We start from the raw sequence: 16,752 nt of genomic DNA on the forward strand, positions 1-16,752 counted from the left end.
ATGACTTTCAGGCACTCGGCCTTGTTAAACTGTGCTACGTTCCCTTGCTGTCGGAAATGTTGCCACCATCGCGCAGGAGCAGGCACAAACAAAACAATGAAATAAACGATAATATGAACAAATATATGATGTGACCATAAAATGGGAAAAGCGTTTTTAAAACAAAGCTCATTATCGCGACATGTTATTTCATCCAGTTTATTTTGACATACTGGTGTTTACTGCAGGTAATTTGATATTCAGTTAAAAACTTTGATGAAAGTAGCTTTATTAAATACAATTATAATAAAAGATTAATAGAAACTGCTCGAATTAGATAAAGCTGACCTATAATAAGGTATAGTGAAAGTAAGCCGTAGTATTGAATTATTTCATTATGTTGTATATTCTGTCTGTAGTTATTTATATGATTATTTATTTAATAATGTCTTGTTTATGTATTTCTGTGTATTTCTGGACACTTTGGCTCATATATTAGGTATTTTGTGCCTTGTGATTTGTATGATTAAACATTTCTCATTCTGTTTTAATGCTTAATGTTAGTCACATCTGATTTGAATAAAATGTACATGTCAGAGCAAATCTTGTCAGCTGCAGCACAAGAAAATGTCATGCTACCTAAATGTGTCCTCTTGTCATAACGTTTAATTTCTTATTTCAGGATAAGAGTATTTTTATTTTCCAAGTAGGAGTACACAGAAGTTGGAGTTTACTTGATAACCTTGAAGGCAGCATGCAGCTGAGTGGCAGGTGTCCAATTGAACACCCCCCTCTCCTGTTAGTTGGTTAAAACGTTAAAAGTGAGCTGTGAATGATGTGAAATATTGTATTTTCTAATGCATTAATGAAAACAAGCACTTTAAAGGCTATTTTTATTTTTGATAAAGTGAAAATCCAAAGCATGTACAGTGTTTCAAGCACACAAACACATGATAGGCAACACGTGAAGGCATAATAAGATACATTTACAAGTAGGTTTTCCCCTGATTATATCATCAGTACAACAATCAGCTCAAACAATTATATCTCATCAACAACTATCTACCCATTACTGCTCATCTCATTTTGTAATCATGAAAGCAATTACACCCTTCAGATATATGTGCATGACACATCTTTCTATACTCATTCTAAACAGGTCAACTGAACAGGAAAGACCAAATTGTTCAGTAAACCATACATAATATATCAAATGAGGCAAACTTGAGTAACACAATTAAACACTTATTTTGAGAATAAACAAGGGAAAGGCTACTGTATGGGGCAACGGCTGGTGTGATAATCCCTCAGGAGTGTGTGTGTGTGTGTGTAAAAAGCTGAAAAGATCAAATGTGCTCAACTTAAATAGTGAACATTAGGTTTGGTGGAATCATGTTATTATAACATGGGCAGATCTACAATTTGGCAATACTGGTAGTCACTTTAAAGCTATACTGTAGTTATGCACTAAAAGAAAAACACAATATTATAAATGGATTTACCTCACATCTTACAGGAAAATACTTTTCATTTAAAGAAATCAAATGTTTTTCCTGCATCATAAGACTCAATAACTCAATATTTAAGTGAATAAACAGCCTAAAGTAAGAAACAAAGGGAAGCATCTTTACTAAACTCAAACTAATGTCACATGAAAAGAAGAAATATGAGAACCAAATGTCTTGATGACAGAATATGGACTATATTATTGGTTCTCTGTTGTGGTTCAGGGGTCACAAACACTGATTCAGCTGCTGGAATAATGTATGAATTCTAAAAATGAGAGGTAATTTCCTATAAAGATAAATAATAACAACGTTTAAATCTGTATATGTTTGCATTTGTCTAAAGACACCTGATATTAATTAATTTTCACATAATTACTGGGAGTCAAGAATTGAGTTCATTTGAAAGTTTGTGAATGAAACATTAATGCTAAGGTGTTGTTCATGGCAGGGGAGACTCATCGTACACATCCTTCCCTGGTTCCTCCTCAAACGTCACTTTGGCATCATCTGCATCCAGCTGCAACACAAACACATCCAGTTACAACAGAGAAACCTACATCTCAAATAACACGATGACGTGTGCCTGAGCTTCGGGGTGACAGATACAGACAGGCATACTTACACATTTCATCTCCATGACAGAGAAGAGTCTGCCTGTCATGAACATGCGCAGAGGGATGGTGAGAATGAGAACAAAAGGCAGTGCCAGAGAGAAGGGACTAATCTTCACCACCCACAGGACAGCCAGGCACACCAGCTGGATCAGAGTGAAGAGATGCATCCGCAGTGTCTTCACCTGCACAAAGGACAACAGAGGAGAGCGTTAGCAGGGGAATACGGAGCCAAAGACTAACAGAAAATGAGCAGAATGCAAATTTACATCAGGATAATATACAAGGAGATTGTCATAGACTGAAGAACAGTGAAATATAAAGGAAAGTAACGCCTATACAATTTAATGTGACAGTTTTGTGCATGGACTTTTGTTTTAAGTGACTGTCAACATTTCTTGTTAGAAAGTCAGTCAAATCACTACAGAGTGGAGGGGTCTTTTACATATCTCTGCCCAGGGGCCCAATGTCTCATAATCTGTTGTCCACTGAGACTGCTACATATAAACATGTTAGAAACGTGTTCAAAATGACCTCAGAATACCTCTCTGACACACTGGCAGCTAAAAATTGAATACAACAACTGTATCTGAGGCGGTTGCATACCCTGGTGGCGTAGGCCTCAGGAGGATGGTATTTCTTTGGTGTAATCAAGAGAAGCATCCTGTCCCACATCTGGATTCCACTCAGAGAGGTGATACCCATGTAGAGGAAGATGCCGAACAAGGCTGTCATAGGAATCATCTTCAGAATAGGTTCCATGAAGATAGAAACACCTGGATATCACAGACAGTCAATGATTATTAAAGGAAAATGGTAATTAATCCTGACTCTGCTGTGTCTGCACCAGCACTGTAGAGGGCAGCACCTACCAACCATGATGGCCACAAGAATGCCACTGATCCTCTGCTCAAGCACCTTCTCAATCTCTGGTTTCGGGCCTTTAGACATGACAGTGAGAGCGTTAGCGTGGGTGACGGATCGCACGGTGGCAGCACTCAGCCAGGGCACCCCGAAAATAGAGGAGATGCCCCCCATGGTGACCAGGATGAGCAGATCAAAATGAAAACCGGACCCTTTGATCATCTTCCTTTCAGGTTTGCTCACAATCAGCCTGACAATCCACAGAAAGAAACAGACATTTCTCAGAAATCTTACTTTCATTCACAGAGTGACTTCACATGAAGAAATGTTGCAGACTGTAATGCTGTTGTTTGTAGTATCACTCACGTAGTAATCTGGGACTCCAGGAAGATGAGGATGAAGACGAGCAGTGCTGGTACACAGCAGGCGCCCATCATCCAGATGGGGAAGGGCTTCTTTTCACCCATAGGGTTGATGAACCAGCCTCTGGCTATGGGGTTGGTCACCTCAACACCTTTTGGCACAACCAGTTTCTACAAGGGGACAGACAGGGTGATATTCATTCCGCTCATTTATCACCAAAAAAAAGCACAGAAAGTAGACATTTTCTACACTTTACTACTACTACCACTACTTCATACTACTGAACTGATGTGAAACGTGTTTCTGAGCCTAGTTTGAGTTTAGTCATATTTTAGAGACACAAAAAATAAAGAGGATTGTAACCAGGAACATAAACTTTATGTTCCTTTTCATGTGCAGGATCAAGATCTTCTTAACATGTGATTTACACACATGATGTGATGTGCTACAAGGAATGCCACGAGCCACAGTCACCTTAAGTTTATTTGTCATTTGTAAAACACGGCTGAAATGGAATTTGTTTCTTCAGGACGAAGGTGTAAAAATGGCCAAAACATCAGACAAAAGCTGAAAACATCTGTAGTGTACGAGTGCGTCATAAACCTGAGTGCAAAATGTCTGTTTGTTAAAATGAAAAAAAGCATAAAACAGACTGAAAAGTTTACCTGAGTGTAAGCGTCCTCAATGCTGATATCCACAGCAATCATGAAGAAGATGGCAATGGGGACACCGAAATCTCCAATCAAACGACGAATCTAGTGAGACAGAGTGGTCAAAATCACAGAACCTACTTTCTTTTCAAAACAACACAATCTCCGGACATAGAAGGCTGATCTTACGGGGCCGGGGAGGTAATGACCATTCTTGAAATGACGGAGGAAGTACGCGATGAAGAAGCAACCAAACATCAGGCACATAGACAGCAGGGCAGTGTTGGGGTAGGGCCTTTCAATCTCCAGCTCATGAACGGTTATGTTGCCTTCTGCATTGATCTCGAAGTGCTCCTTGACGACCGGGTGGAAGGGGTTGTCCATTGAGTCGTTCAGATGATCGTAGTTCAGAATCAGAGGGTGTGTTTTGAAGATCTGAGCAAGAGAAGACGAGGAGTCAGAGGAAGCAAGTTAAGAGACAACAGATGAGGCACTTACAGTGGGACATGGTGTCTGTGATTTGAAAGGGATGAAGAGATGAGGTGAGGAAAACCTTCATGAGCTTATTGAAGGTCTCATAGATGAAGATGAGAGAGATGAGGATGGAGAAGATTTCCTGAGTGAAGCGGGAGATGAATCTGACCAGGAAGCTGCCCTCCACGGCCACGATGATGACCACAATCACTACCAGCCACATCCCCACCCAGATACGGCCCACAATGTACTCAATGCCCTGCCCCTTGCAGAACTATGGAATGAATGAAGGAAAATAGATGTTAATGAAGAGAAAGCAGCTTTATTTCAGGAGTTTCAACATCTCACAACTCATACGTACAGAGTAAAAAGCTTCCTCGAACACCAGCAGCGGTCCAGAGAAGCCGATGACAAGGACAGGCTGGGCGGCGATGAGGCAGAAGATGACACCCTGGATGCTGGTGGAGATCATAAGCTCTGACACGCCCATCATTTTCTCTGTTTTGTCAGCTATAGGGTCAGACAACAGAGAGATTTATTAATAACATCAAAGGTCAATGAACTCAAACGAGCTGAGCCTGAGAGAAAGGACACATCTCTCTATCTGGAACTCTCTTTTACCCAGAAGCCCTCCAAAAGTGATGGCCGGGGACAGGGCGGCGAAGTAGATGAAGATGACGGCAGCCAGGACCTGAGGGTTCAGAGCGTCTGTGTAGTCGCTGATGTAGTGACGGTAACGGCGCTTCAAGTCCTTCACCATCCCACCGAAGGGATAGCCTGTACGGGCCAGAGGGTCCTCCCGCGGCTCCTCTGGAGGTTTCTCAACTGGAGGAGCAAACAAATAAACAGACATTAATATCAATTAAACAGAACCTGCCTTTTTTCTATTGCTTTTAAAATAAGGTTGTTTGATAAGCGTCGTTCTAATTCCTCCAACTGAGGCTATATTTTTTCCATATTTTCCCTCGTTACTCAGTATATGTTCTTTTCTCTGTCATGAGCCTAAAGTGGATACACAAATGTGAAATATTTTTATACTTGTTTTAGCATTTACTGGAAAACAGCACTTCCTTTTTAATGATATTAAAAAATCAATAATTCAACAGTACAGCACAGTAGAGGTTTGTAGATCCTGTTTGTTTACATTACATTCTCACCAATAATATCTCAAAATTAATGTCTCAATAATTTATAATGGTGTGTGTATCTGAGCATCAATATCATCAATATAACATGAGAGAGAGGCAATATGATGAGAGGAATCTACATGTTTAAGAAACAAAGGTTCAGCACTAATGTAAAAAATACTTTAATCATCATATATAATGTGTTAATTAGTGAGCTTTAGAGTTGCTGGTAGATGGCCAGGCTAGCTGTTTCCCCTGTCCAGTCTTTATGCTAAGCTAAGCTAACTGGCGGCTGGCTGTAGCTTCATATTCAACAGACAAAAAGAAGAGTGGTATCCGTCTTCTCATCTAACTCTCCACCAGAAAGCAAATAAGCGTATTTCTCAAAATGTCGAACTTGTACTTTAAAACACATTTTAATTATTTAATAAACAATTTATTTTAATTCTCTGTGTAATTACTTTTCAATATGCAATTCAGCAGAACAAAGACACAAAAGCCTCAAAATTGAGATTGAAGCTGTCAGTCTGGGCGGCGCTGTGAGCACTGTGCTGTGTGCTGACCTTGGACCCTGTCACCGAAGGCAAGACGGGTATCGTTGGGACGGAGTCTGTCACGCAGCATCTTCTTCTGGAAATTGATGATCGGCTCAAGCATTTCCTTATCCTGGATCTCGGTGGGGGGGATCACGATGCTGCAGTCCATGAAGTCAGCGATGGCGTTGGTCACATCTTTGTCAGTCTGGGCCAAGAAGGCCTCCATACAGAACACCTGTGTGAGGAGAAACGCGGAAGGCTTTTATTCACCAGCCCCAAGTAAAGTAGGGATTATGTGATCTCATTGCTGAAGCTTCATGCAGCTTCTCTCACCCAGTCGGCCATCAGAGCACCCATGGCGCGGCCACTTTCACTGTAGTCTACTTCACTCTGGCTGGGGCCCACCAGCACGAAGACGAAGCGAACAGGGACGGGACACTCCAGGGCAGACTCCATCACTACAGAGTCACTCAACCTCACAAAGGCCACCACTGGTTTCTGCAGGGTGTCCAGGACACCTATCGAAAACACACATGTCGTATCTTCTCCAGAACCACGTACAGAAACCTCAAGACACGTAACTGAATCTGAATTACATGAACGTACCCGAGAGGACAATCGAGGCCTCCATGTTGTCAGAGCTGTCTCTCTGCAAAAACAACAAGTACAACAAATGTAAGCTCCGTTATATTAATACATGATACTGATGATCACCTAATGATGAAAATGGATAAAACTGTATAAAAATAAAAATAAATGTGTACCTTCTTGGTTACAGAAAAGGTCTGCATCTGAATGTCTCCAGATTGAGTAACCACGGGTCCTTCAGTCTGACTGGGGGGACAAATAAAATGATCATAAGGTGCATGCTGCAAACATCTTATGGCATTACCATCTTGTAGAAAGAAATAGCGTGTGCCGTGGGTTACCTGCGTCTCATGAGGAGCGCTCTGAGGAGGCCGTCCCGATCACTGGCGCGAATCTCATTCTTGCTCAGCAGCTCATCAACCACCTTCTCAGCCACAGCAGACAGACTGCCGGCATTCATGTCGAAGATGACGGCACCTGAGAACGTTTGAGTTGCTTTTGATTTGTCATATTCAACATACTAAAAACAAGTTTGATTTCTGTTTCATTTAACAAAGTCACCTGTGCTCATGGTCTTGCGGAGCTGGATCAGGCTTTTAAAGGTGAGATAGGAGACATGAGAAGGACCCCATTTTCCTGTGGCGGGGTTAAGGTTCTCCTCGTAGCCCACCCAGCGGCCAGTCTCCTGCCAGGTGTTGCCCTGGAGCTCATTCAGCTCCACATAGGCCTGTGGTAATGCAATGTGGTTAGTTGATACCAGTAGATGATGTTGGTTTATATAACTTCAATTTTATATCTGATAAGTGTGAAGACAAACCTGAGCATCCCCTCTGGTAGTGGCGTTAGTGTTCATGTTCAGATAAGCTGGAATAAAGAGACAGAAAAGTGATTTGAGCACAGATACGAAAAGTCAAATCGCCGACAGCTGCATGGCCTGTGAGGGGAAACCTACCCTCTGAATCACTGGGGATGAAGATGGCCTCCATGGAGGGCTCATCCTCCTCCTCCTCTTCCTGCATCCTCCTCTCCAGGTCATAGATGCCATTCTGGCCCAGTGGAGTCCTGGTGGTGTGGAGAAACAGAAACATTAATAAAGACTTGGGATGAGTGCGAGTGCAACGACACCTCCTAATGTCTCCCCAGAGCTTTTGGACAACATGCCTTTTAATGCACTCCCATAATTGTAACTGTAAGAAAATTGTACTTTATGGCCTGTGATTGTGGTCAGCAAATGGTTTAAAATCCATCCAAGTAAGAGTCTCAGTTTAGGCTGATCAAGTCCTCCAGAACTGTCAAATTCTGCTACTAGTGCTATTCTGTCTGTGGCCACAAGAGGGCAAGATTGCTCAACCTATGTCATCATTGACAGCTTGGACCGTCAAGTTTTGTGCCCTGAGTTCAGACTCTCTCCCTTTGAGGATTGACCTGATGCTGTAAATAATCACTCATGTTGATATCCAAGTTACAAATATGTCTGTGAATCAATTTTTCTGAAAGTAAACAAACTGAAAAGCAAAATCAGCCACTTCATGTCTGATTTTATTACAATTTTTCAGTTTTGGTAAATACTTGGTATTTGTATAGGAATGTGATGTGAGGGTGACATGGTATGAGTTCAGCATGACCACAACCTTAAAGCTGCATTCACAGAGTGTTTTGTTTTGGGCCAGTAGCATATCAGAGCTTTTTCACTTAAAACAGCTGCCTGCTGCAGCTGGAAATCAATCAAAAACATTAAAGTTACAGTCCTTAAAACCAAAACAAAGAGGCTGAAATGCTCCTTAGAGCTGTTGGGAACTGCAGACTCTGTGAGTTCGTCATTACATTCATGCGACCCCTGTCATCTGACATATTGATAAAACGTTTGATTAACCAGTGTAACAGTACATATACACAGTGGTGTGCTGGAACAGGGAGACCTGAATGAGAGAAAGGACTCACAGTCTCGCTGGAGAGGGGAAGGCTGAGTCGCTGTCTTCATACGACATGTCGCTGCCCTGGACGAGAAGAAAGGTCAAAATGAATTGACAGAAAAAAGTTGAACGATGAAGGGAAAATATGTATCGAGATTTATTGAACACGTCGAACTCCACAGTCTCCATCCAGACCAATTTTCCAACATCCCTTTTCTCTGAGAGAGAGGCTTAGAGAAAAGGTGTAACGTGATGAAACTCAACATAAGACATTCACTTCTTATCTTTGTCATCCATCTTAACTGCTGAGGATCAAATGGATAAAAAAGGCTTTCCTTTTGTCAAGAATCGTTTTTAGAGTGCAATCCTCCTGAAACGTTATCTGCAGAGCTTCGGGATTATGGTATATCTGTTGAACTGAATCTTAATGTTGAAGATGTTACGCTGTTAGATGTTAAAGGAAAAAACACAAACCTCCTCCAAACTGAAATTGTTTTCCATTGATGTTTTTTCTGTCTGTCCTCGAACTCTCTTTATGCATTCCCTAAGACACAAAAAGCAAAACAAGCATTTAATAATCACACGAGACATTGAATTAAACCTTAGATTAGTTTCTTTTTACTGGTTATTTGTGGGTTTTCACTTTTAATGCAGACAGGAGCACCTACAGCATCCAAAGCACAAGATTGGAGATAAATATATACTATATTCTTGTAGCAGTCTTAGAAAAAGTACCACGATTCTGTGGTCAACTTGGCAGGCTGTTTTTACTACTGAGGACCAGGTTTCTCAGCCACTACAGAAACCAACAAGGCCTGCTTTGAGCCTTTCTGAGGCAGCTTCGGTGAAGATACCGCCATCTACCATCGCTCAGCTGCAGAGCCACGGCTCAGGACAGATAGTCAACAAGCCGTTGAGAATGTGAACTACGTTATAGTTTAAATAGAAGACGTGCAGAGCCTTATCTCTGGGTTACACCCTTCTTCAACCAGACATCTCTGTTCTCTTCTGTAACAGTGCAGAGGACGACTTTAAATGCAGCTACTGTGACATCAAAACTGACACATTTAGACATTATATTTCTCATAATGTAACACTGTGTACTGTTTTTAGTGGATTATATTTCAGTTTCACAAACAACTGAACAAGCCTCTTTTTTTTGTACAATTGCAATTGAAAATATGTTTTAGCAGAGAGCCTAAATACAGTCTTGTTTTCACACATGCACATAAATGATAAGGAATGGTTAACAGTAAGGCTTGAAAGAAGCAAATCTAAGGATATGGCCCGTCCATCTGAGCATGATATGGTGCTGCATATTAACAAGACATTGCCGTTTAGTGGTAACAAGTCTTCACCCTGTGACACCGAGAACATACAGATCATTTAGCACAAAGTCAATAAGTAAGTTAAATATTTCTAAAAGAGCAACAAATGATGAAAATCCTGGCTGGGTTTTACTCTCTGAAGACAGTAAACCGCCTGACCTCAAATTAGTAAAAGAAAATTTGACTTACAGAAAATGTGCACAACAAACATCTTTGTTTGTAAAGGTTAATATTAATTTCCTAGAAAATAATTTGGGCTCGAGAAAATAATTTGGACTGAACTCCCGCACTTATCTTACAAACATGGCAGAGACATAAAAAGTCCGAATATGCTCCATCACCCCATCAGGGTGCGTTCAGATATCCATCCTGTTTGACCTCTACCCTCTAGTCCAGTTGTACCCCAAAGTGTGTCTGACCCCTGTCCAGAGGAGGCCACACCCTTACCTGCATGCAGGTACTCCCCCCTGGTCTCCAGCACTGGAAACAGGACGATGTCTGTTCTGTCAGCCTAGACGCGCCCGGTGATAAAGTGAGCCAGGACAGACGAAAAGATGAGTACAGAGAGAGAGCGAGAGGAGGGGAACACCCATATGAAACTACGTCGACCCTGAGAAGCGCTGGACCCCACAACCCCTCGAGATAAGACCTGTGTGACAGAAGAGCAGCCCTATCGGCCAGGGACACCTTGAGGCAGGGATATCCCAACCCTAGTTTGTCCGCTCCGCCCTCCCAGCATGAACCAGGTCTGAGCCTGGACTGTGGCAGTAAGAGAAACCTGTTCGGACCAACAGGCCTACCTCATCTGAACTGAGGGACCCACAGGAGGTAAAGAGGGTAGGAAAGGGGGCAACATACGGTATCAGGAGGAGAGCATCTTGATACGTCATCTTGTTTACGTACTTGGGGATTCCCTCATGATGGGGGGGGGGGGGTTCCTCTGCCCTTGATTATCTGGACGAAAGTTATGAGATAAACATATTAAACCCAACTTTTTCATTTCAGCCCTCAAGCTCCTCTGGTTTGTCTCTGGCACATGGGAAACGGCAGTGACAGAGTTAGACGTCTTCTGCAGCTGACTGGAGGTGGATGCTGGTGGTCCAACCCACAGATACCAACTAACAGATACTGACACGAGGATGCAGCGCAGGCTGGTGAAGGAGGAAAACTCCAGAGGCTGACACAGATTATTACAACACCAAAACAACCTGAAACAAAAAGAACACACACACACACAACAGTTTCTGCAAGAAGGTTTGCAAACACAAAAACACAGGAAACATTTAAATCACACGCACAAAAACAATCCAAAGATACAAAATCCGACCAATCACAGTAGCGCATGCATGTGTCGATCCAGACTGAACTGACCATCTCTTGAACTGTTCACGGGTCGTATGGCTTCTGGAATTAAAGTTTTCCTGATGGCATTAACTTCAAACTAAAAACAAGATTTTGAAGGAATACACTGAATATGAACTACATATGAAACTTGACCCATTTATACATCTAAGGGTTGATCATCTTGTTACCCCTCAGATTCATCTTTAGATCCCTTGGGGGGGGGGGGGGGTGCCGACCCTCCGGTTGGGAACCCACTACCTTAGACAACAGCGTTTTACTGGAGGATAAAACTCAAGTTGACACCAAAGACAACAACACACGTGTGATCCAACAGCTTTGCTAGTCAGCATGCTAACATGCTGGTGTTTAGCAAGTACAATGTTTACCATGGTCGCCGTCTTATTTAGCATGTCAGCATGCTAATATTTGCTAATTAACGCTAAACACAAAGTACAGCTGAGGCTGATGGGACTGTTATTAGCTCTGCAGGTATTTGGTCATGAACCACATTACTGGACAAATTCGAATTTGACCTGATGATGGCGCTGAGTGAAAGGTCAGGGGATCAAAGTCAAAGTGATTACAATTCAACGTCATGGTGAACATACTGGAGTGCACCATAATAACACGTACCACACAGAGAAAATACATACATCAACCCCACAGTGAGAGCCAGCGGGCCCCAGCTATAGACACAGTGGCACAGGCCTGTTATCACCAGTTGTGGAGGCTATCTGCTGTGTCCATGTGTCCCAACGCACTGTATACAGACACTCCCAGTCGTCATATATACAGGCAGGCCACATCTTTAATCTTTATTAGGGGAGTTCTAAAGAATCTAAAGCACGTGATGGCAAATTGAGATACAAAGATAGTTTGAAATCTTGATTTATACAGCTGCCATGTCATGTGCAGGCTACCTTATAACAATCTAGTTTAAAAGGATCTAACATAAAGCACCTATAGCATAATCACCAGGCATGTGAGTGACATATGATTTGGACATTTCACCTTCTGATTAAGGGGAGTCAAATGTAAAATGCCATTGTCCAACAATGACAATACACCAAATTCATATGGTTACAGTGTGTATAACAAGTATTCACTTGTGCATTGCAGGTTTTCATGTTTTATTGCCTTACAACATCGAATCAAAGTAGATTTGATGTGTTTTTTTTCCCCACCGATCAACAGAAAAAGACCATTTAATGTCAAAGTGAAAGTGAGATTTCTACAACATTATATGAATTAATCACAAACACAAAATGCATGTTTGTGTAAGTCACCAGCAGTGTTCAGCCAGCTGGTTTTAGAAGTCACATAATAAGTTAAATGGAAGTCACCTGTGTGTGTGTAGTGTGATTGTAGTATAAATACACTTGTATCTGAACACTTTCTTATAGGCGCTGTGCATTTTCAAACCTCTAATTGGCGGACTTACTAAGGCAGCACAGATGGACTCTATCAGCATTAGAACAAGCAGGCTGGTGTGAGTTATCACTGAGAGCCAGAGCCAGCTCCAAAGACCCACCTAGTCACAGCGTCTTACACTAAACCACACAACCTACCATCCATTAACAAGTAGTTAATACAGTGTGGGTGGCTGTGACTTCTTTTTTCATACACTGATTGTGATCATACTGTATTTATGATCACATTTATAATTTTCATTACATTTTTTTTTCATTTCAATGAGACATCACTAGTCTGACATTAGCACGTTCTCAGCTGAGATTATATTCAGCTTTTGTTGGCTAATAAACAACCTCAGTGGTTAATAATGTTTGTAGCATGTAGTTACAACCTGAATATGACTTCTGAGTTGCAACTATTTAATTCACTTAATAAAAACAACTAAACATTTCTCAACATTAACTGCATAAACATCAGTTTGTAGCAGAACATTAGAACATTAGTAAAAACAGGGGTTGTCCAGGTTTGTAGCAGTTTTTCAGACACTGCATGGTCATGTGTTCATTTGACGGTATCTTATTTTTGAGCGAGAGGACGCCAGAGGCCAAATACTGAAGATGGCAGTCATTGTTGAATGTGGCGCCCCTTAGTGTAACCAATGTGGCAACAATACTGCATGACTAAACGACTCGACTTCTGCTCTGCATCACAGCCCCTATCCAGCCTGTATTTTTCACTGTTTCCCCAGCAGTAAACTAGAAAAAAGTTTATAGAGTTCATACATACAATATAACAAATTATTTGACTACTGGAGATTAAAGTTTGACCTAAAATATTAATTTTTATTGTCTGAAATGTAATTTCTGTGTAGGTGCAGAAAGAAACTAAAGCATTAAAATAGCACTGTTGCTTAGGTTCAGTGTTCCTCCACCCACGTAACTGTTGCCATGCAGGCTGCAACAAAACAAAAAGGGAGTCTGTTTGACGCGTGTAGTAAAATAATTGGCAGTTGCTTGCCAACATTACCAAGAGATTAATCCTGATAAACACCCATGAATGCGTCCCAAAGGTGCAGCTCTGTTAAGGCCGCACACCGTCACCACACCCAGTTAAGTAGAAAACCGGTATATGTTGTTTAACACCGTCAGATCTTAGACATGTAAAACTGGACGAGAGGGATAATTATGTAATGCTTACAAAGCATTCAAGCACAATAACTCTTTTAAGTCTGTATGTAATCATGCAGGCCGTCTATACAGCATGTTAAAAATATGAAAAGACACTGTGACAACATGAAAAAGTGACAAACAACAGTAGTTAAATCAACCATTATCTTTATTCAGTTAGTTTTTGACATTTGAAGGAACAACGCGAGATGATTTGTGGAAAATGAGCCGACATCTAACTAGTGTGAGCTGACAGACCAGTGGGTGGTGGTCTTCAGAAGCACTTCTGATGATCGCTCTACCTGACCAGTTTAAAATTACAGAAGAGCTTATCATACCAAAGAAAACAACCTGACAGTAGAACAGATTCAGACCCGATACTTAAGAGTTCAGCTGCTGAGCATAATGGCAGCATTAAATACAACCCGCACAGTAACCAGAGCGTTTGAATTAGTTGTCAAATCTTAGAAAATGCTTTAGTAAAAAAGTTCTGCCCTCGCATTCAAACAAAATAGTTAACTGCATGTGAGATCAATAAACAAAGACTTAAAAACAAAAAATAGGCCGTTAGAGAACGCCAGGCAATGAAGCTGCAGGAAAAGAAAAGTGAGCTCCCGTCAAACTATCTGCGACATCTCCTCCCCGCCACAGTCCCTGAAAGTAGGGAATTCCAGGCATGGATTCGTCATACCATAACCTTAAACCTTTCAGGCTACGGTAATCATTAACAGCCCGGAGCTCCACGATGAGGACTGAGAGGGGAGCCAGAAGAAAGCAGCGAGCGGTCATAGTGCATCTCCGTTGGGTTTGTATGAGGGTTTGGTTTCATCCCAGCCCACTGCAGCAGGGCTTGAGGTAGACCAGAGGAGGCATTGGCAGTATACAGTTGCACTGGCCTTCCTCGATGCTGCTGATGTTAAAGCAGGACAGAGGGAGGTTTACATGATGACGCATGGTGCACGGCTTTTGGTGATCTTCTGCACAGGTTTCCCATCGTGGGCTTCCTGGACTGCATTCAACACCTGCGGCAGGACACAAAGGCATAAATCAGAGGCTGTTATTGCTGTGATTTACATTTTAAAAAGGGCAGTAAGTGCCTGTATATCACTCACGTCATCCTCATATGGGAAGCCACTCGTCTCAAGCTTGGAGAAGACCAGCTGCCCGTTGATTTCAATCTCAAAGCTGCCTACGAAATAAAGAAGAAAGATAACAAGATAACCTTCGTGCTCTCTGGAGCGATCGTTGCCTTGATTAATAATGAACAATAAAGATCAGACACAGACATGTAATGCTTCCTCAGCTGAAGTATTACTTACTTTGTCTTCCCACGACGCCTGACACAACCGCATCGGGAAACTCACCCTTGACAACCCGGGCGAGCTCCTGATAGCGGGATCCGTATCCTCATGCGCCACTACACGGAGAGAGAAAAGACACGTATTAAAACCTGTTAGCCGTTGTAGGATACTTTGAGCGTTACCCGGGCTACCACCAGTGCCCAGTCACTAAACTTAGCTAGCTTAGCTGTGAGCTAGCGAGGCTAATGGTAGCTAATCTACAGTAATAACCGCCTTTGAACTAGGATTTATGGGGCTGACCCTGACACAAAGTCAAGCTAAAAACTTACACAAAATGAAAATGGGTGTAATAAAAGGTGTGATTACCAGTATTCGACTTTAATTGTCACCCCCATTGTTGTTGTTGCTGTTCGTCCCAGCGCTGTCGGCGGTACGATGCTCGGGTGTTAGCTGGTTTTATAACACTGAGCAGGGGAGCGGGGCGGGGTTTAACCTGCGGCTCATCCGCGAAGACGTCTGAAATGAGCAAATCATACCGAAACCAGATCTAAGATCATTATTTACAGTATGAAGGAATAAACGTTGTTACTTGAGAGACAGGTGTCTACAGTTCAAGGCTGAAATGAAACGTTAGCTAAGGATGCTATTAAGACCATTCAGAGCCGCCCGGTGTGTTAGCGTTACTCTCTGTGTGTATTTTGCAGTGAAAAGCCCATTTTGAGGACTTTTTATAATTGCTCCCGAAAACACATTTTAATTAATTTACATTTTCAACATTGTACTGTTTTTAAGAGCAAAACGAATGGTCGTCATGAGTATATTATTTTGAAAGCCAACCGGAAGCCAAGTCTTTTATTCTCTTATTCTAACTGACAGGATGACAACATTTACTGGGCCACATACCAGAGGTGGGAGTAGTATTCAGATTCTTTACTTAAATAACAGTTTCAATACCACACCGTAAAAATACTCCAGTACAAGTAAAAGTCCTGCATTCAAAATCTTACTGAAGTATTAGCAGCAAAATCTACTTAAAGTATCTAAAGTACTCATTGTGCAGCAGACTGCTGTCAGTTATGTTATTGCATATTATATTACTGGATTATTATTGATGCATAACATGTACGCAGTAGCAGGTTGAGGTAAAGTTTAAACTACTTTGCATGCTGTTGGGTAGTCTATAGCTGTTAAATAAATGTAGTGGAGTAAAACATACAATACTTCTCCCTGAAAAAGTATAAAGAAACAGAAAATGAAACTTGAATGCAATGAAAAGTGATGCACAGTTTCGTTCACATTTACTTCTGCTGTGCCCAAGTGTGTGTAAAGAGTTTTGAAAAAGTGAACTTGTATAGAGAACTGTGACTCAGTTGTAAAAAACTGTAAACAAATAAATGAAAGATACTTAGAAAAGCAATAGTGACACTAAATGTTGTATGGTCACACTCTGTCTGTGTTTGGACTGTCGACCTGCTGCTGGGAGGTGTGGTTCTTACTGTCTGCTGCATCTGTGTCTGATTACTCATTACACACAACCTTCAGACTCATAAACACATAAAACACAGACTTCTGCCATCACTCTTTGCC

The 16,752-nt window shown here is 41.7% G+C and overlaps 2 protein-coding genes across 2 annotated transcripts; both read right to left on the reverse strand.

Moving 5' to 3' along the window:
• Window positions 1-858: 858 nt before the first annotated feature.
• slc4a1a (solute carrier family 4 member 1a (Diego blood group)) lies at window positions 859-10,467 on the reverse strand. The gene is made up of 21 exons (XM_070922500.1): window positions 10,389-10,467; window positions 9,088-9,157; window positions 8,642-8,697; window positions 7,653-7,762; window positions 7,518-7,564; window positions 7,262-7,427; window positions 7,042-7,177; window positions 6,877-6,946; window positions 6,719-6,761; window positions 6,446-6,630; window positions 6,140-6,347; window positions 5,071-5,274; window positions 4,811-4,959; window positions 4,529-4,723; window positions 4,165-4,410; window positions 3,991-4,080; window positions 3,329-3,495; window positions 2,971-3,212; window positions 2,705-2,874; window positions 2,110-2,283; window positions 859-2,004 (listed from the first exon to the last, which is right to left on the reverse strand). Exons 2-21 carry the CDS (start codon window positions 9,112-9,114, stop codon window positions 1,927-1,929), a joined length of 2,763 nt encoding a protein of 920 aa, XP_070778601.1. The 5' UTR covers window positions 9,115-9,157; window positions 10,389-10,467; the 3' UTR covers window positions 859-1,926.
• Window positions 10,468-14,015: 3,548 nt separating this feature from the next.
• On the reverse strand, window positions 14,016-15,618 carry LOC139300223 (migration and invasion enhancer 1-like). The gene is made up of 4 exons (XM_070923242.1): window positions 15,532-15,618; window positions 15,184-15,281; window positions 14,977-15,053; window positions 14,016-14,886 (listed from the first exon to the last, which is right to left on the reverse strand). The coding sequence occupies exons 1-4, from the start codon at window positions 15,558-15,560 to the stop codon at window positions 14,803-14,805; spliced, it is 288 nt and encodes a 95-aa protein (XP_070779343.1). The 5' UTR covers window positions 15,561-15,618; the 3' UTR covers window positions 14,016-14,802.
• Between the last annotated feature and the right edge of the window lie 1,134 nt (window positions 15,619-16,752).

Source organism: Enoplosus armatus, chromosome 17 (assembly GCF_043641665.1).
Source record: "Enoplosus armatus isolate fEnoArm2 chromosome 17, fEnoArm2.hap1, whole genome shotgun sequence".
Classification (NCBI taxonomy): Eukaryota; Metazoa; Chordata; class Actinopteri; order Centrarchiformes; family Enoplosidae; genus Enoplosus; species Enoplosus armatus.